This window comes from Carettochelys insculpta, chromosome 6, assembly GCF_033958435.1.
Source record: "Carettochelys insculpta isolate YL-2023 chromosome 6, ASM3395843v1, whole genome shotgun sequence".
Classification (NCBI taxonomy): Eukaryota; Metazoa; Chordata; order Testudines; family Carettochelyidae; genus Carettochelys; species Carettochelys insculpta.
Genome location: NC_134142.1, coordinates 115,485,570 through 115,506,186, shown reverse-complemented (window position 1 = coordinate 115,506,186; position 20,617 = coordinate 115,485,570). Strand labels below are relative to the sequence as shown.

Here is a 20,617-nt window from a genome sequence, read left to right as displayed (position 1 = left end):
GCATTAAATCTGGGTTAACTCTTAATTTGCCATTTTTAAGTATGGATCATTCCATTACAATTCAATCTGATGGTGGCAGAGTGGCTTACCTGCAGTGTAACACAAAGACCTTGGTTCAAGGAACCGTCCTGCCACATTAAGCATTCTCCTTCAGGATTCTGCCAAAATTTAACAGTTTAATTGCCCCTACATCACAGCAGCAACTACTGGCCAATGAATACAAGGGAACAAACCCTGTTCATGAGTCCATTGCCCAGTTGAGAAAAACACTCTTGCAATGGCTTCCCTTTAGTGCTCTTTAGTTCAGAAAAGCATACCTAAGCCCTCTTTGCAGTGCCATAAACATGGAACACTGATACAAAGTGTGACAGAAGCAACTTTAAAGACCACTCATAAGGGCTCTGTGGATTGCCTACAAACTGAGAACCAAAGCCTAACCCACCACCCAAACTTATAAACAGACATTTCTGCAGCTCTCACAGTAGAAATAAACTAAAGGGAGCCTCAGACATATGAATGCATTTACTCCTTGCATTGTTGTAAAGCAGAGAAATATTACCATTTCCATTTCACAAGAGGAAAACTTGGATCCAAATGGCTGACTCTGAGAGGTGGTGAGCATTTTAGGAGTAAGGGATCTTTGAAGTTGCGCAGCTACTTTGAAGTGCCCACGGCTACACGGCTTGCCAGCGCTTCAAAGTTAGGAACTTCGAAGTTCGTGTGGTAAGAATTATATTAATGAAGTGCTGCATATGCAGTGCAGCATCTCATTGCTATTCACCAATCTGGCTTGTTTACATTCCCCCTTCGAAGGAGGGGACTAGTGTAGATGAGCCTCAAGTTTTGCTTCATAGAAACCAGCAGGCCCAGCACTTGAAATGCTGTTATGTGTGTTTTACAAGTGGGTAAACAGAACGCTACAGGAGATACCTCCAAGAATTGGTGCAGCTGTTTATCTAACTATGGCCATGTCTACACTAGCCCAAAACTTCAAAATGGCCATGCAAATGGCCTTTTCAAAGATTGCAAATGGCCATTTCAAAGATTACTAATGAAGCACTGAAATATAAATTCAGCATGTCATTAGCATGCAGGCTGCCATGGCACTTCAAAATTGCCGCGGCTTGTCCAGATGGGGGTCCTTTTTGAAAGGACCCCACCAACGTTGAAATCCCCTTATTCCTATCTGCTAGAATATGTATTTCAGTGTTTCATTAGTAATCTTCGAAATGGCCATTTGTATGGCCATTTTAAAGTTTTGGGCTAGTGCAGATGTAGCCTATATGTTTACTCCATCTATACCCAAAGACCTGAGTCCATCATTTATGGAATCATAACCTTATTGTAAGTATATTTCCTTAGATAAGAGAATCCCAAACAGACCCTCTTTATTCATTCCTTAATATAAAACTACTAAACAGGCAGTACAGCTATGGTACAAAGACAAGGACAAAGACAAAGACAAGCCTTACCTGCTTTACAGGTCTTGCCATCATCTTCCAACTGCACTCCAGTGGGACAGGCACAGCTGTAGAAAGGGTCTCTGGGAGACAGCAGGCAGAGGTGAGAGCAGTCACCATTGTTTTCTTCACAGGGAGTATGAACTTCAAAGAAAACACAAGATCTGGAATGTATTTAATTTCTCTAAGAGTGAAAGTCCAACTAGAGCACTGTATACTGCCATCCATACCTGCCATACAGAAATCACAACTCCCATCCAGCCTTAGAACTAAAGGACAGACGAGCTATACAGCTACAATGCTTCTAAAGCATCCTGTGATTGCAGGTGCATCCATTTCTAGTAACTCAATTTGAGACAACTAAAAGGACCTGATTTTCAATGGGCAGGTGGCTCAGCATTTTTTGAATATCAGGCTCCTTCTGGCCATGTCAACACTTGGGAAAAACTTCAAAATGGCCATGCTAACAGCCAAATTGGGCAATACTAATGAGGCACTGAAATGAATATTCAACACCTCATTAGCATGCTGACAGCCCATGGCCCTTCAAAAGTGTCGTGTTTCACTCGCGGGCGGCTTGTCTACATGGGGGTCCTTTTCGAAAGGACCCTGCACGCGTCTAAATCCCCTTATTGCTATCAGCTGTGTTAGTGTCAGTGGCAGCTGGCAGCATGCTAATGAGGTTCTGAATATTCATGTCAGTGCCTCAGTATTCTCCAATTTGGCCATTAGCATGGCCATTTCGAAGTTTTTCCCATGGGTAGACACAGCCTAAATGTGTTTCAAGCTGGGTACAAAATAATCAATGCACCTAAATAACCACCAGCCCCTTTGGCAAATTAAAAGAACATTTTCCTATAACCAAACATAGAAGGACTTTTGTTAGAGGGAAGTGATGGGGGGAAATAAGGGGCTGCTACATTGTGGTGGTAGCAAAAAATATTTTCAAATCACAAGCCCTTCATAGAAGTATAGTGGTCTAGCTTACCCAAACTTGTGTTGCAGTGGGGGAAAAACAGGGAAATGTCTTGCCTTTTCATTCATTTTAGAAACATTCTAGAAATGTCTCAACCTTTTCTTCTCCCCTTTTGCCTTGCCAGCTCTTTTTAAACCATTTTGAAAATGAAAATGCAATACATTGAAAAAACAACAAAAAAAAAACCTCTTAACTTTAAGAGGAATAAACCAGACCTTAAGAGACACAAACCCTTTAGCTAAACACTCCCAGAGAATTTTGCCACTTTTGAATAATTGCAAGCTGCCCATGACTGCCTAGGAATCATCCACATCACACAATACAATGTGCGTGCATGCACGAGTGCATATATATAATTTGCAGCTATGCACAACTCAATCCACAGTCAAATTCTGTGAGGTTTTTTGAAGTTGTCAATGAAAGAGCTGGGGTGATTGGTTTGTATGTTGCTTCCAATGAGAGCCAAGAAGAGGGGGAGGAATCTGAACCTGATCCCAGTGAAGTAAATGGCATCCGAGCTATTTTCAGCAGATGCTATTTCCCTATGTACCATGTTTTCCTTGCTATTGGTCCAGAAATACGCTAACCCAAGGGTGGGATATTCCCTCAGCTCAGAGCAATGACAAGAATTCAGCACATACACACGCACACCCCCTCCCCCCCTCCTGGTTCCCCATCTGGAGCTCTGGTACTATACATATCTGACAGCTTCTACTGAAATCTTGCACCTGTTTCTCAGCTAAGTACACCCCAAATTCCTTTATTTACCTTAAGCCTGTTTACAGTCTTCCTGAAACTGCCTCAACAACACAGCATTACACTCAGGGAGCAAGCTTTTCAATTTTGCTAAATTTAAGAGCTAATGCAGAAGGCAAAGCTTCTGGTGAAGACACATGATACTTATCCCCAGGGCTAAATTACACGCATATTTCCCAGTTTGGTCTGATTTAATCTGTGTCCTATGTGCTCTGCACCCCCACCCCCACGGTCGCCTCAAACTATCATTCCCAAGACAACGCTGGAAAAATAAACTAACAGCATTGTAGAATGCAACACACAATCGGGCACTCCCACTGATGATACTGATAGGAACTCCATGCATACAGAATAAAGGTGAAAACGTGAGTTCCCAAGTTTGTTCCATACAGCATCCCGAATCTCTTCCTTATCCTCATCCTGGAACACTACAGTGGTGGATGTTAACTCATGAAACTGTGGTCACACACTGGCAATAACAGAATCAAATACCCCGGTAAAGAGAAAAAGCCTCTAACACCTTACACTATAAGGGTAAAAATCCTTTTTAACTCTTTATACCATAAGGAATATAATTTGATATGCTACTCGTACTGCCTTTTTTTCAAATTAATTAAAATGCCTCCTTCTTAAAATAAGATCAACAGAGCTAACATACCCTGCCATTAACCTCCAGGTAACAGAGATTAAAATCCTAACAAAGGTCACAGGTTAAAATGAGCTTACTGGTCTTACCACAGGGCCGTATCTCTGGATAAAAGTTTTAACGAGCCTTATCTACATCAGGAATTTTTCCCAATTTAACACTTAAGCAATGTGTCACATAGACTTAATACAAGCAGGGTGAGAGGACACGGTCTTTCAACACTGTGTTGGTTGCCTGGAGGCTTGTCTACACTAACATTCCATAGTGACTATGGAAAACATGGGGCAACATCCCCCCACCCTCTGCCCTGCCACGATAATAGACATACCTTTTGGTCAACCAATGTGAAAGCAGGGGGTGAGGGGGGGAAAAGAGTTTTTGAAATCTATTGTCACTTGCCAAACAGATTACCTTAGAAACCACTGCAACAAGCATTATGTTTGAAGAAAAGTTAAAATAAGGGACTAAGGGTATGTCTCCCCTATCTGGAAGATCACCTTACTTCTGGGGTTTGATTTCACACGCCCAGTAAGGACACGTGAAGTCTAATCACAAGGGGCTGACAGTCAATCCCTCTATTCCATTATATTACAAGGAGTAAGGGAGGTCAATTGGAGAGTTTCTCCCATCATCCTCCCTCAGTGAAGACTGCCAGTTAAGTTGATTTTTAGATAAGTCAACTCCAGCTACAAAATTGCCATAGCTGGAACTGCACATTTACAATCAACTTTAAAGTCTAGTGTACACCTCACCTATGCTTAGGCGGCTGAATTTAAACATGAAGGAGTAAACTGCAAAAACAAAAAACACTTTTGCTTTGCAGCTATTTAACTAAATTATCCCTCCAATACCCCTCTAGGGTAGGTAGGTAGGTAAGTTTCACCTTCATATTCTAGATGGGGATAAAAGGAAGATGTAAAGTTTTTTCCAAAGCCACCTAATAAAATGGCAGGAGAGGTTTAGAATTCAGGGAGTGCCTAGCCACAAGTGACTTCCTAAATAGTGAAGTTGGGCCACTATGGCTACCCTTAGGCATCAATAACTGCTATGGCCTCAAAGAGATCCTTCTCAGAGTCTTAAGAATGATGAACCTGATGGTGCACATGTCCAACAAACCTAAAGTCAATAGGATTCTTACACATCTCTGGACTGAAGGACTGACTCCAGAAGGTTTTCTAGTTGATTTGCTAACAATCTGACACCCACACTACATACTTCCACAGGTGATATGCCTGTGAAGTTCTTGTATTTACAAGATTAGCTCTGTATATTACAGATATGGAAGAGCAATTAACGTATGTAACTAAGATCGTGACTAGCCCCCCACTGACCTCAATGGGCAACTCATATATTTAAAATTATGCAGTAGCTTAGCTGTTCTGATGGACCTTGGTTTATGTCACCAAAATGTAACAATTCAAGATGAGATCTGTGAAGGAGACTAAAGGTGCTAAGTATACTGTCCCTATCATATTTCCAGGAAAGTTTAGCATCTAATTTCTTCTGGACACTTTGAAGCTATCGGGCCTAATTCACACTAACATTTTTATCAGTAAGATTTGTCTCCAGCATAATATTTATATAGTACATTAGAGATTACAGAAAAACCTGAAACATACAGTAAGGCTGCCGCTCTGGACTCAAGACCTGGATATCCATTGGCGAGTAAAGTGCATTCAGTATCTCCCTCTTTTTCTCTCCAGTCCTTTTGTTACAGGCATGAATGGAGCGAGTTTGCCAGTCTGTCCAATACAACGTCTCCCCAGACAACGTCAGAGCAAATGGGTGAGTGAGACTCCCTTCCACAACCTTTTGCCTAGGGTTATGAAATCAGAGACAATACAAGAAAAATTAACAACTTTGGCACCTGTCGAACTGGTGATTAACAACTTTGGCATCTGTTGAACTGGTGGTATCTGGGCTTTTTAAATGTCAGTCATTTAGAGGAGAGAGAGTGTAATTGGAATACATATAAATAAAAATTTACTGTTTGTTGCTTCCAACTCAAATCCCAAAAAAATGATCCAATTCATTATAAACATAACAGAGAGGTAGCTGTGTTAATCTGTACTCCAACAAAACAAAATAGCAGAAATGTAGCACTTTAATAAATTGATTTATTTGGTAATGAACTTTCGTGGGACAGACCCACTTCTTCAGACCAATCTCATTTCCGATACAGACTTACATTTATAAGTACAGAGGACCAAAAAAGCAACAAAAACTGACAAATCAAATAGGACTGAAGGAGGTGGGGTGAGGGGTGGGGGGAATGTTAAGTGTCCTGCCTGAGATAATTACAAGCATCAAAGGAAGGGAAGAAGTCCTTGTAATGCATTAGGTAATTGTTGCCTCTGTTCATACCACAAGTTAATGTGTCGAATTTGAATATGAACTCCAATTCACAGTTTTCTTGCTGTAATCTCTTTTTAAATTCTCTGTGCTCTAGAATACAAATTCTCAGGTCTTTAATAGAATGGCCCACTCCATTGACTTTAAGTATATATATTTAATGAGCTCAGTTTATTCCACGTAAAATACACCCAGACACCATACCAGAGGGCACCTTACAAATGTATGCAATAAAAGTATATGCAGAATTTGTAACTGTGAAGTTAGACGATGACTGCTTCATAGCTGTCAAGTTGGGAATATGCCAGGCAATCAAGAAACAAAAATATATTGTGTTTCATAGCAACAAGAGCTCCGATTCAGTGATGAAGAGACCCCTGCAAGGCCACGTCAAGGTCCTCTAACATAGTTGAATAATGTCTGACAACTGAGTCCTAGAAGACACAGCGATTGCAAAACACCCCTTGATATTAAAATGCTAGTTATTATTTTTGTCCTCATGTCATATCTGGCATCATTGCCCAAGTCTATGCGATAAGCTTCCAATTCTTCTTTTGACTCTTCATCAAGGCTCCACTCTCTCCATTACAACAAAGAAATGACTGAAACAAGTGCCCAGGTGTTGTTCTTTTAATTATCCCATACCATCTCATCTCAACAAGAACAGATGATACTTCTCAGAGAAATTCTTGGATATTAAAGGAAGAACACCTGTGCTGAATCTTAAAAGAAAAAAGGAAAACATAGGTCATCACTTATGGCATCTGATATAACATTTTGGGGTGTTAAGAGCAAGTTTTGGCATTACACCCCATATTTACACTATTACAGTGATATAATTAGGCCATAACTATACTGTATTTTGTGCAAGAGAAGACACGGGATGCATCATTGAAAATGTTATGACTTTCTTAATACGTATCAGAGAGGTAGCTGTGTTAGTCTGTAGCTTTGAGAACAACAAGAAGTCTTGTGGCACCTTATAGACTAACAGATATTTTGGAGCACAAGCTTTCATGGTCAAAGACCCACTTCATAGATGCATCTGATGAAGTGGGTCTTTGCCCACGAAAGCTTGTGCTCCAAAATATCTGTTAGTCTACAAAGGTGCCACCAGACTTCTTGTTGTTACTTAATATGGCTATCCTATGTGTATGCATGTATCATTTTGGTCTCTGAAATTAAGAATATCATTTATACACATATTGTAAACGTGTTTTACACCTGGGGAAAACATACTACACAGTGTACAATCAGTCTCAATCAGGGGTCGGCAACCAAAATAGCAAGAAGATCCATTTTTTGAATTTAGTAAAAACTCAATAATTCAGGAGCCGCAATGCATGTGAATACGCGTCTGTCCTTAATAACAACATCAAACCATAATTTTTAACCCCTATTTTACGAAGGGCACACACACAATGACTTCTAATGCAATACATGCTTACTGCAGGATGTTCACAAACTTTTTACCTATTCCATTTCCTCACATTTTACGTGTGTGTATTTGTACTATTATCTTCCTGACTTTCACTTCTGAACACGTTTATTAGGCCAGTTTTACTCCACATTTAATTTCAGTATTCTTCCTTAAAAAGCATGTTGCCCTTCACAGCAGGAATACCGCAAGAGTCCTTTTCCTTTTCAAAATCAAGGCTTTATTAGCAACAAGATCAAAACACAGATACAGTATTATAGCCCACAAAACACTGCACATATTGAAGGGAGAGTTATCCAATGTTTTGAGACCACATATTTTCTATTTAGATACGAGTTGTTCACTGCTGGGCTTTTAGACATCCACTATTTATAGAAAATAATCAGGAGGGTATTCTTGTTTGTTTGTTTTTTTGCAATTACAGTGTGGGGAATCGCAACAAAGTCCTTAAAGAGCCACAGGCTGCAGACTCCTGGTCCAGGTGGATGGCTGGGAAGGGCCAATAGGGAGAACTATAGGTTTTAAAAGATGCTAATCTCCCCCCTTAGTACTTCTTGAGAATACTACAAACAGCCTCTAATTTATGTCTGCTCTAATACTTCAGGGGCATGTGACCAAGTTACCTGGTATGAGGCGCCATCACAATGCTAGTGAACGTATTTTTATACTGGAAGGAATGGGAACTAAAGATGGAAAAAAAGGAGTTCCCAGCATATGCAAAAGCTATTTAAGGCATGTGTATGATATCATCATGAGTCTCCATTACTGACTCCCTCTCCCTCTCCCTCCCCTCCCCCCACACTAAGACTGCTCGAAACACCCGAGAAACAAGGACTGAAATGAGGAGGTGAGATAGGCTGAATCCATGCTAGAGAGCTTACTAGCCTGTGAAAGGAGAATTTCGAGTTTTAAGCTGCAATCAAATGCAGTTTACAATCAAGAATCTCTGCAAACTGCCTAAATCAATAACTAGAGAGAACATTTGTTTCTCAAATCTAATCTCTTTAGTATATTAAGCCTGGACTGCATTTTTATTTTATTTGCTAGGTAATCTGCTTTGGTCTCTTTGCTATGCCTTATAACCACTTTAAAAATCTTTTATAGTTAATAAACTTGTTTTTGTTTTGGCTAAAGTGTATGTGGAAATCATAAACTTAGGGCAGAAAGCTGTACATATTTCTCTCAAAATAGAAGTAGTGGCTTAATTTTATGTGCTTACACTGTACATATCTCTGCACAGCACCTCGTGGTATAATTTTAGGTTTACCATACAGCCGGGCATGCGCACTTGAGCTGCTAGGCAATTCCGCAGCTGAAGTTGTGCCATGTAGAGCAGATCTCAGCCGCTCTTTCTTTCTGAAGCTGGGTAGGCCCCTATCCCTATATTGCTGGTAAAAGTGCAGGCTGAAGCTTTGTCGCACCAATACCAAGTGGAAACCCAGACTGGTGAATTAGGAAGGCTCAGTGGTATCCCAGGTCCACGTGGCTCCTCTGCAGAGGCAGAACCCATCACTCAAGAGTATCATTCCTGGTACTTCCAAAACCTCTCACCTACTGGAGTTTCAGTAAATTCCTAGTCTCCTCTCAAACAGAAGCCTGAATCCTTTAATACTGGAATTGCTGGTTAGCCAGTCTCAATAGTATATGGCTTTCTCAGATTTCTATATACTTTTATTTCTCTATCAAGTGTGATTTAAACAGAAATAAGAATGGTTTATTCCTTGAGGACTTGTCTTGATCAATAGCTTTGTGGACTTCGAATTCTTATATATTTCTAATTAAATATTTTACAGATACATATGTGCACACAAACACATGCTATAGTGAGAGAGCTTTATTCTGGACTTCTGATATTCCCCATTTACTTTGTATTACAGTTCTTAGGCCCTCAATAAGAAGAGGTTATTCACCTACTACAGTAACTGTGGGTCTTTGCGCAGTGTTCTTCCATTTGAGGCCAAGTCTACAATAGGGGAAGAAATAGATTTAAGAGTTGCAACTCCAGCCACAAAAACTACATATCTGGAGTTGACATATCTTATGTTGATTTTTGCTGCTGTTCCCATGGTGGAAGGTCAATGGGAGAAACTCTCACATGCAAGAAAGGTACATTCAAACAAATAGAATATACACATAACAAGCTCTTGAATAATTAAGTTATTTGCCCCGTATTGTATAAAGTATATTCAAGTTGCACACACTCATATTCAAAAACATATTTCCATGAAAAAATATGGGGGCATAGTGTCACAAATCACATCCACTTTCTCATCTACTTCAATCCCCAAATACTTTTCCGCACAACTGGTACTTAGCCAGTTGGCCCCCAGAGTGTAGCAGCACATGGAATCCTTCCATCTGGTAATGAACTACTCACAGTTGATCACTTGACTTCTGTCGTGCACAGTTCACCAGAAGGATATGAGAATGTCTAAAAAAGACTTCTTGGATGCCAAAGTCTGAGGCCTAAATAACTGGATAAAAGTACTTTTATATGGAAGTGGCATGCTTTGGGTTCTCTCAATCACAGAGGGCCTTTTGTTAATGTGGCATATGCACATATGGCTATGCCTTAAAGCCATTCGGAGAAAAACTGGTGCAGAATGCATGCTTACTGAATGAGGCATCTTACTGGACGACAATGACACCAGTGGACCAGAATCTGCAAATCAGTCTCTGGGTAGATTGAGTTGTTGGTTACAACTGAAAAAGTTGTAACAAGCCTAGGAGCATCTTCTCTGAAAGATCGCTTCACTCTCTCTGGGACACAGCAACAGATGTGGACAGCAGAAATGCTCTAATATAGAGGTGTGCAAAGTTGGGGGTGGGCCCTCTTGTGGGGAGTGACATTTCATAAGGGGGCACAGCACAACCAACTGCTGGGTCTCAGGGCCATCCATCTCATTAAAATGTTGAAATGGGTTACTATTTTCTTGTATCAGAGAGGTACCCGTGTTAGTCTGTAGCTTCAAGAACAACAAAAAGTCTTGTGGCACCTTTTAGATTAACACGAGTCATGCATCTGATGAAGCGGGTCTTTGCCCACGAAAGCTTATGCTCCAAAATATGTGTTAGTCTGTAAGCTGCCACAAGACTCTGCTGTTTTCTTGTATGTGTATTCACATTTATATGCCAATTACCAAAGCTTTTACATCCTACATACTTTTCTTACACATGCGGAAACGGCTTTTTTTCATAGAAATATGACCAAAATTTCCATCAGTTTAGATTACATTGGACAGGCTGGGGGATGCTACTAATTGTACGGTTGAGAAGTGGGGCCCAGCATAAAAAGTTCACTCACCCCTGCTCTAGCAGCTCCCCTCTCTAATAAAAGGGAAGGAGTGACTGGCAGAGCATTCTTCATGAGGGTTCAGATTCTGGACTAGCACAGACTAGATGACTGGTCTGGCATGCTGCAAGAGAAACTTTACAGAAGGCTAAAGGATGCTTTCATTAATGCTGAAAGGGTGTGAAGGATTTCTGTAGCTGGCTAGCTGGGGGGGAGATAATCATAAAATAATTATCCGAATAATGCTGGGACTTGACAGGAAACATACCTAAAGGAACCATCCAGATTTGCTCTATGAATGAAACTTAGCTTTGCATCAGCCCAGTACAGCTTCTGCTCTTCAAGATCTATCGTGAGTCCATTAGGCCAATAAATATCTGAATCAACAATTATTTTCCGAGTGCTGCTATCCATTCCTGCACGCTCTATTCTGGGTGTTTCACCCCAGTCCGTCCAGTACATGTACCTTTAAAAAAAAACAAAAAAAACACAAATGTGCATGTTAAGTTAAAATGCTCACTGATCAACAGTAGCAATCTTTTTCTGAAGTTTAAAGTACTATTTTTAATATGACTGTACAGTGGCATAATTACAGAAATACCCCCAAAGCTTTTACTTAAAAAAAAACTCTCCACTTTGTATGAAATATTACCACTCACCTCTCAATCTTCTCAATCAGTAGAAACAGCGTGCCTCATTCATACACTCGGCTACTGCAATAGCATAGACTAAAATCACCTTGACAAATGCAAGCAGTCAATTGTGTACCCAGTGGTCTAATTTGCACATGCAGTCATCGTAACTGCACTCAAACTTTTGTTAGTCTGTAGACCCCAAAGAAAGAATGAGGGTAAACTGCAGCACTCCTTTAAATAAAATTAAAAACTGAATGATTTTCTACTCCATTTATATCTCGTTTTAAAATTTGTATTTGTAACAGTCAGAACCTCCTTTTGTTCATAGTCAGGCTCTGATTCAGGATTCTTGTTACCTTCAGTTAGGACTTTATGATTTTGCTATCACCAAAACCAGAGGTGTGGAAAGTGAGGGGCAAGCTCCCTTGGGAAGGCATGAAATTTCATAAGGGGGTACAGCAGAATCGGCCGCTGGGTCTCAGGCTCATCCATCTAATTAAAAATGCTGAAATATGTTACTGGTTATATGTATGCATATTCACATTTACATAATAAAGTTACTAATACTTATTTTCTTATACATGCCAAAAAGGGTTGGTTTTTTTTTCATATTAACATAAATGAAATTTCCATCAGTTTGGATTACGTTAGACAGGTTGGGGGCCCCCCACTAATTGCGGGGATGAAATCTGGGGCCGGATGTAAAAAAGTTTGCTCACCCTGACCTAAAGTACTATGAAGAAAAACAAGCAAACCCTTGCTCTGCTTTATCAGCAAGGTCATCACAACAGCACAGAATCCGGAACATGGGCAGCACCACGTGAAAGCTCTCTTACTCCACCTTCTATTTATATTTCATTTTTAATTCAATATGCATATTCTATATTCTAACTCTGAAAAAACAAATGAGAAGCAAGAAATATTTCCCTTCCCGTGGTTTAAATGAAGTGTGAGCTTGAAGGGCATGTGAAAGGAAAATGGTGAAATGGAAAAACAAAGGACAAACCATCTGAGTATATGGCTACAGCTACAAAACAAACTGTCAGTTGTTTCTGTCCTCATGTAACAAAGTAGCGCTGCCCTAGACTGAGTGGACTGCTATTATAAAATCCTGATAAAGCCACTTTCAAACAGGAAACACATACTGCATTCCCTTAATGAAGCTAGAACTTAATTGTTTTCCTGTGGTTTCTGTGACAACCAGAAAGATGGAGATAGCTTATGGGGGGCAGGAGCATGTTAAAGAGGGATCTGAAGTAAGAGAATAAAAGTGTACAGAGTAGAAGAACACAGGAACAATATTCCAGGCTTAAGGAGCTGCTTGACAGAAGATATGAAGCTCAGAGTGGGAGAGGAGGCCAAGCACATAGCTCCAAGGATAGGACTGGACTGGGACTCAGGATATACACATTTGTTTCCTGAGTCCGCTATACTTCCACTGTGACCTCAGACAAATAAGGGTCTTGTCCAAACTGGAAAGTTCATTCCAGGAACTGCATTTTATGGGCTTGGAGCTACATATATCTGTGGGCCCCCACGTAGCCATTATCTCCTTCTGAGTATGGGCCTGGTGTGACCATGCTAAGACAGTCGGTGCTGGAACTCAGACATTTTTCATTTTGATCACACAAATCTGCATGACTATATGTAACGCCATACATAGTTTCTTTCCTAAGCCCTCAGTTTTTCTTATTGAACGACACACCCATGATGGTTTACTTATGTCTACAGTGAGCAGAAATTTCATAGTGATCAGGGCAAAATCCCCACTGCTATATCTCCTATAACATACAGACATTCTATAGCCATGTTTTCAAGACCACGCTATTTCATCAGTTGCTGTATGTGGCCCCTGGTCTCAACTCAGTGTTCCACAGCCAGCAGCTACCTGATCACTACTGACAAATTCCTACCCGAGCACTGATCTGTCAAATGAGCAAGCCACTTGGAAACACCATGTCCCCAAAGTGAGCACTTAGCTCCTAGGAAATGGAAGTCACCTGTCTTTCTCCTTCTACTCTACCTACTAGTCTAATACGTGGTCCCAATACCCCTCCGTGTGCTTGTTTCTCTTCCATGTTGGGTGTGGTTCCCAGAAGCTGGGGCTATTCTTCCCCCACAAGCCTGACCTGCTTTCCCTTTCCTGCTCCCCCGTGACATTCCTTTCCTACTGGGGACTCTGTTCCTTGAGGTTAACTCCAGTTTCTATCTGCTCCTAGTTTAATGGTCCTAGTAGTCATGGGGCCACCTGCAGCCTCTCTGGCTACAGCCATGGGGCCAACTGCCAGAGGCCAGACTTAGATAGTGGCTGCTAGAAGCTATTGGAAGGGTGGCAATTCCAAGGCTGAGTATGCTTGAACCATACAGTGCCAGCCCTAGGCAGCTGCAGACTCTGCAATTTGGTGCTTCCCTCCTCTGAGCCATGGCTTTAAAGAACTGAGATGCCCATCATTTGCAGCAGGGGCCCCCAGGTCACACATACCCCTCAGCTAGCACACAATCGTGCAGGAAGTGCAGCCTGAATTATTTTGGAGGTTGGGTGGACAGAAGGTTCCCATCTGCGAACAGCAGCTCTGCAGCAAGACTCATGCGGCCCCCTCTGCTGTGGAACTGGGACCCTGTGAAGACAGTGGAGTTAACCTTGTATAACCAGTTCCACCCAAAATCTGTTCCCGTGAGCCTTTTCCTTGTCTTTAATGGCCTATGTATATAGAAGCAAAGGACCTATTCTAGACTCTAGCAACAAAGTGCATTCTATGCTGTACTGGTTTATTATTGTAACAGGAGATAACACCTCCTGCAGCACTTAACTTTTTCTGAGCTGCTTCCCACCCAATTATTAAATATAAAACTACTTAGTTCACAAGGGCTGAAAATATCAGGTAGTGCAGTTACAAAAGGACAGCACATCTGAATTCTGTAGGAATTCTGGCTGTGCAACGAACATAGGATGGATTCCTGAATAGTTACGGAACTGCAGTGAAGTGGAACAATTTCTAGATTGTGTGGTTGTCAGATATCCAGATCCATATTGTAAGAATTTCCCATGTAAGAAGTCAAAGCAAAAAAGCAGTCAAGTAGCACTTTAAAGACTAACAAAATAATTTATTACATGATGAGCGTTCGTGGGACAGACCCACGTTCGTGGGACAGACCCACTTTCTTCAGAAGTGGGTTTGTCCCATGAAAGCTCATCACCTAATAAATTATTTTGTTAGTCTTTAAAGTGCTACTTGACTGCTTTTTTGTTTTGATAGAATACAGACTAACACAGCTATCTCTCTGTCACCACGTAAGAAGGGCAACTTAAGGTGTCTTTCTTGTTCTTTTGTTACACACTTCATTTCTGTAGGGAATTTGTCAATGCAATATTATGGTCATTTTTAAAGGAAGAAAAATTTGAAAAAATGGCAATGACTGTTGAAAATAGCACCTCCAGCCCTAGCTGGCACTGGGAAGATGCCAGCATTTGTTGCTCAATTTTATCCTACTTTTTCTACAGCAAATTGCAGTGGATTATTATCTGAATTGGGAGACATGAGGCAACAGCCGCCCAGACTGAATGTGAGCACTCCTGATTTTGAAGGTGTTCAAAGCTGGAAGGCAGGTGCTCAGTTCTCCTTCTGAATATTATATAAATATGGAAAAGAAAAGCCAGTTTCAGCTTCCACATCTCAGAAGTGGAAACTAAGTCAAATCCTCCTACGTGCCTTGTATTGTACCTAAAACTGCCTAGGCCCTCTAGTAGAAAAACTTCTCCTGGTGGGGTCCACAAACCTCCTTTGCTAAGCTTTAGACAGAGGTGTATTCTTCACTCTGTGCACCCAATTCCTTCTTTTGGGGTGGCCAGATGAGGTCACCAGCATCCCTATTCCACAATGGGGGAGTCTTCTAAGGGTGAGATCTGAGCCAAAGCCGCTTTCTCCCTGGGACACACGTTCCTCAGTCACAGTGCCACCTCCTCCTAACAGCCAGCTCTCCATTTGCAGCAAGCTGCTACACATGGGTCTCACTGCTTCTCCACACCCTTTCCTGTTGGTAGCTGTTGAGGTCATGGTGGGAAATGTAGTCCCTTCCCTGTGCTTCCATACTGTGAAATATAGTTCCTTCCATTTCTCTCAGCATGGAGCTGGCCAAGCCTCCAAACTACAGCTCCCAGAGTATCGTTGGCCTTTGGCTCCCATGCTGGACTCAAGTGTTGCTCTGCACAGACACACACAGTGCAGCAGGAGCAGAGGACACGAGTGAGGTGGCACCTTCTGAGCTTGGGCCCGGTGCCATGGAGCTATTGGCACCATCGTAAACCTGCTATTGGTTCTTTCTGTACCTATTGCAATGCAAACTTAACCTAGAGTTATGCTAATAGTCCTGGTCATGCCAGTCCTCACCTGCCGGTGTGGCCAGATGAATTCTGATGTACAAGAGGGTTTTTTGTTTGTTTTTTTTTCTAAACTTAAATCGCTTTAGAAAGGGATTCAAGCTAATTTGAAAATGGCGTTCTACGGACTGGAATAAAGGTGTTCACAGTGGGGAAGAGGGGGTTATATCATTATAACTCGTAAAACTGTCAAGCCAACAGCGTCAATCTCAGTTCACCATCTGCAGAATGGGATTAATCATACTGCCTTCTCTCCTACTCCTTGTCTGCTTTGTCTTTTCAGCCTGCAAGCTCCTTGGGGGAAGGACTGTGTTAGAGTAGGTGCATTTTAAACACCTAGGATCATTGGCCTATATATTTTGGATGTGTCTAAATACCAAACAACAACAAATATTTCAATTTACAACTAGTTTAATAAAAAAATTTATTTAACACAACATCCAGGGAGTTGAACCATTTTCCAACTATAGGTATAAAAAAATTATAACAATGTTTGATAAAATATATATAATTCAATATAATAAAACAAAACAAAAATATTAAGACTAGCTGCTGTATCACATGGGACACAACAAAGCACCGGAGAAAGAAACATGGTATAAATTTGGTGAAGTGTCCCTAAAGCAACTGAACAGTGATTATCAAAATGTACCGAACAGGAAATAAATTCAAGCATGAGCTTACTATGATTGGTATGATCTGAAGTAACAACATGACAGATACACTTAAAAACAATGTTGGTTTCAAATGCAGTGCAGTCCATTGGAGCACCAATGTATGATTTGTAGCAAATGTCTTCTGTTCAAATAAGTAATGAAAATTGTCTATAAAGCGTCACATTTTCAAAGACACAAGATAATAAAGTGAAGACAAATATCTGTCTCATGAGGCAACACGGATTACCGCATTTTCAAACAGGTGCCAGTTTCTTACCATTTCACGGACATTTTTAAAAGTTACTATTCACTCACAGTCCTGTCCAGAGGTCTTAAAAGTAATTCAATAACTGTCGAGCTGCATTTATCTTAGAACAAAAAGAAAAGCGATCAAGGGAGGGCAGCGGGAGGCAGGAGAAGAGACAGACTGGCCTTTTCTTGGTTTTGTTTTCCCACATGCACACATTCAGACAACTCAAGTCTTCCTGTATTACTCTCCTAGTTAGAAATCAACTATATTTCCTGCTGAAACATGTAATGAAGAAAGGCCTGACTTAAGGGGGAGGGAAAAATATCAGGCAGTTTCAAAATTCCCAAAAAGATGAAGAGTAAAAGTTATTTCTTCCACAGCATGGATCTGGTGTCTTTTAGGAGGGTTCTCTCTGCAAACTCTGGGTAAATTTTAAATTACCTTGCTCCACCTCTTAAATCCCAGAGAAAACAAATGCTTTAGTTTCTTCAACAGCACAGGAAGTTTTCAAGGAAATACAATAGAAAAACAAGAATTTGCCAAACCATACTGGACCAATCATCCAACTAGTCCAGTATCATATCACCAGCCATCCACGCCAGTTCAAAAAAGAAAAAATAAAATCCCATGATGGCCAATCTAGAAAAACACGTCGGTGGAGGGACATTTTCTTTCTAACACGGAATAGTTAGTAGTTGGCCTATTTCACAAAACATGTAAGTTTATATCCCATACATTTTTACCTAATAGTAACAGATAGCCGTGTTAGTCTATATTCAATCAAAACAAAAAAGCAGTCCAGTAGCACTTTAAAGACTAACAATATTATTTATTAGGTGATGAGCTTTCGTGAGTCAGACCCACTTCTTCAGACCATCTGCCTGAAGAAATCTTTAAAGTACTACTGGACTGCTTTTTTATTTTTACCTAACGTAACCTGTGGACACTAGTATTTTCTTTTCCACTTTTTTCTATGGTGTTGAAGAGTGATAGAGGGATTGAGACAGATCAATTTATTAAGTGGCCATATGTAATTATGCTACTTGATAGAAGCAGACTGCACTGCGCTATTGTATAGGCCAATTTAAACACTTCATAGGTTGTGGCGCTGTATCTGTGCTGGTTCCAGGATATTAGAGAGACCCGGATGAGATAATATCTTTCATTGGACCACCTTCTGTTGGTGAGCGAGACAAGCTTGTAAGTTCTATGTAAACTGAAAAAACTTGCCTCTCTCACGAACAGAAGTTTTACCCATAAAAGACAAGCTACTACCCTCACCAACCTCATTTAAAACACTATGCAAAGCCAGTAAATAGATGCTTTTTATCAATGTCAGATTGCCTTCTGAATCCCACTAGGCCACTAGCCTCAAGAACTGTCATCAGAGTTCCACAAGCTAATTATGGTGGCGGGTGGGGAAGGCGAGGGGCAGGGTAGAGAGGTGAGTACACATACAAAGTTTTTCCATGCATTGTTTTTAATTTGTTGCCTTTTAATTTAATTGGATGCTCCTGCAGCCTAGAATTTTAGAAAGGATAAACTCCAATCTTCCATAAAAGTACTTCCCAAATTCACTATTTAATAATGCCCTATTGTATCCCTTATTAAATGTTATTTCTGGATTACAAATTCTTACTCTTTCCCTCTTTTCTCATGTGGATTTTTTTCCTTCCTTGTAATTTGAGTTCATACAAAAGATGTAAACATAGAGAATAATTCTGAAGCTTCAAAAATACTTCTGGATCCTCAGCAGAAGAAAGTGAAGTGCAAAGCATTCTTCCTATGGCCACATTCAAATTCCCATGAAATCAATGGTAAACTTTCAATAACTTTTTTTTCTTCTTTTTTTTTACACCCCTGAGCAACAGTTAAGTCAGCCTAAGATTTAGGCATAGACCAGGCCTATATTAGGCCTAACATGTCAACTAACATCTTCCAAATCCTGACCTAAATAAGACCACTGTGATCAGGCACTGCTGCTCTAAAATGATGTATTTTGGGTGAAGCAATAATGCTGATGCCAAAATGTCCTAGCTTCACAAACTCATGCTAGATTAATTGTATGGTAATTCTTTTTAAAAGAAACCACCTTTCCAGTGAGAATTTTTTCAGAAGACTCAAGAATCAATTACTGTGCCCAGTTGGAAACCTGCAAATTAAAAATGACTTTGCATTATACTGAACAGCTTAGACCAGCCCCTCACTCATCATTAATATATTTAGATTTATAAACGTAGACAAAAAGGAGCAAGAAGTGTCCACAAACATTGTTTAAAACTAAACCCAAATATAAAATGAGCAGCAGTCTCCTGCATGTTCAGCAGAAACTAATTAAATTATACAGCATACAAAACAAAATCCTCTGTAAAACATAACTACTGAGCAACACCTTCCTCCTCAAATCACTCATGACAAGATGAGCCTTGCAGCCTAGCCTGAAGCTCAACAGGTTCAGATGAAGCTGAGAAGGAAGTTTCCAAGTCAAGGAGGTAGGGTGTCTTCATCAGGGTCAACAGATGCCTTTTATTTTATATGAAAAGGGTTCCAGCTTGAGAGAGAATGATGCCCACAGCTACGACCACATATCATGAACGGACGCACTATTCCGCAAGAGATCAAGCCTCAGGCCATGCAGAGCTTTAAAGGGCTAACAACAATTTACACAATACAACTGGAAACTCTCACACTGCATGAGGTTGGTTTCCTCTGTCTATGCACTATACTCCTGATATGATCAGATTACCAGGAAGTACTGTGATCATCCTCAGCCCTGTGTGCGTTACTTCTATGGAATTCAAAAAGAGCCGCACACATGCAAACTGAGGACCTACACACAAAACACACACATCAATACCATATGGTCCAAGGATAATAGGAACTTGCCCTTGCAAGGAATGTCTAGCAGTACCTAGGGGCACTTATTAAAACAAATATCACCAGCTCATTAAAGTAGGAGTTTACCAGAGGAGTCTGGCCAGTGAAATGGGTTAGTGTAGGTCTGTGAAACAAGCTCAGAAATCCTCAGGCATTCTAGGAGACTGACATGCTCATAAACCTAGTTAAGCAGTGTGGACAAAAAGGCAGCAGAGATGGTCTTTTACTACCATTACTGTAACTAGCCAAAGAACTGTGCCAAGGGAAGAGTGGGGAAGTAGAAAGTTCATCTAGAAGCCTGAAATACAAGCACAAAAATGGAAGGAAACAAAGCCATGAAGCACCGGACCTCAAGATCAGCATAGACTCTCTGTAATTAAATCATCCTTGTCATAAAAGCACGTCTCAGCGTGAGGGGACATGAATTTGTTATTGGAGCAGGAATAAGTTGCATCTAATGAAAATTTGAAAAACAAAAAAAAAATTCCCAATGTGATCACAGTTGGCAAGATTGAGGCTTCAGGCCCACCCTCAAACTAACCCACAGAACTGGTGAATGAAAGAAAATGGAGATTTCGATTGAAACTCTTCTTGTGTCAGTAAGACAGCAGTGGTATGGTATCTGAGAAATCTCAAGCGTGAAATTCAGTAAAGAAAAATCCACATAAGTAAAGTGACATTAAATTTTCCTAATTTTTTTATGTTCAAATACAGGTTTTACAGTAAGCCCCTTGCTTTTTCAAAAGCACTGTAGCAACATTTGTCATCAGTCTTTGTAGGAACCTAAGCAAACAATACCTTCATTTTTAGGGATGGGTAAAATGAGGCAGAAAGCAGACGAAGTGTCTAAAATGATTAGCAGTGTTGCGTCATGGATCAGAAATTGAATGGAACACAGGAC

The 20,617-nt window shown here is 40.6% G+C and overlaps 1 protein-coding gene across 2 annotated transcripts in view; it reads right to left on the bottom strand.

Moving 5' to 3' along the window:
• The window catches only part of LRP5 (LDL receptor related protein 5), a 236,755-nt gene that overhangs the window by 131,172 nt on the left and 84,966 nt on the right, over nucleotides 1–20,617 (bottom strand). For both annotated transcript variants that reach the window (XM_074997919.1, XM_074997920.1), the window contains exons 3-5: nucleotides 11,189–11,386; nucleotides 5,458–5,654; nucleotides 1,473–1,604 (exon numbers count right to left, since the gene is read on the bottom strand). In XM_074997919.1, the coding sequence (XP_074854020.1) occupies nucleotides 1,473–1,604; nucleotides 5,458–5,654; nucleotides 11,189–11,386 (527 nt within the window). The remainder of the gene's footprint in view (nucleotides 1–1,472; nucleotides 1,605–5,457; nucleotides 5,655–11,188; nucleotides 11,387–20,617) is intronic.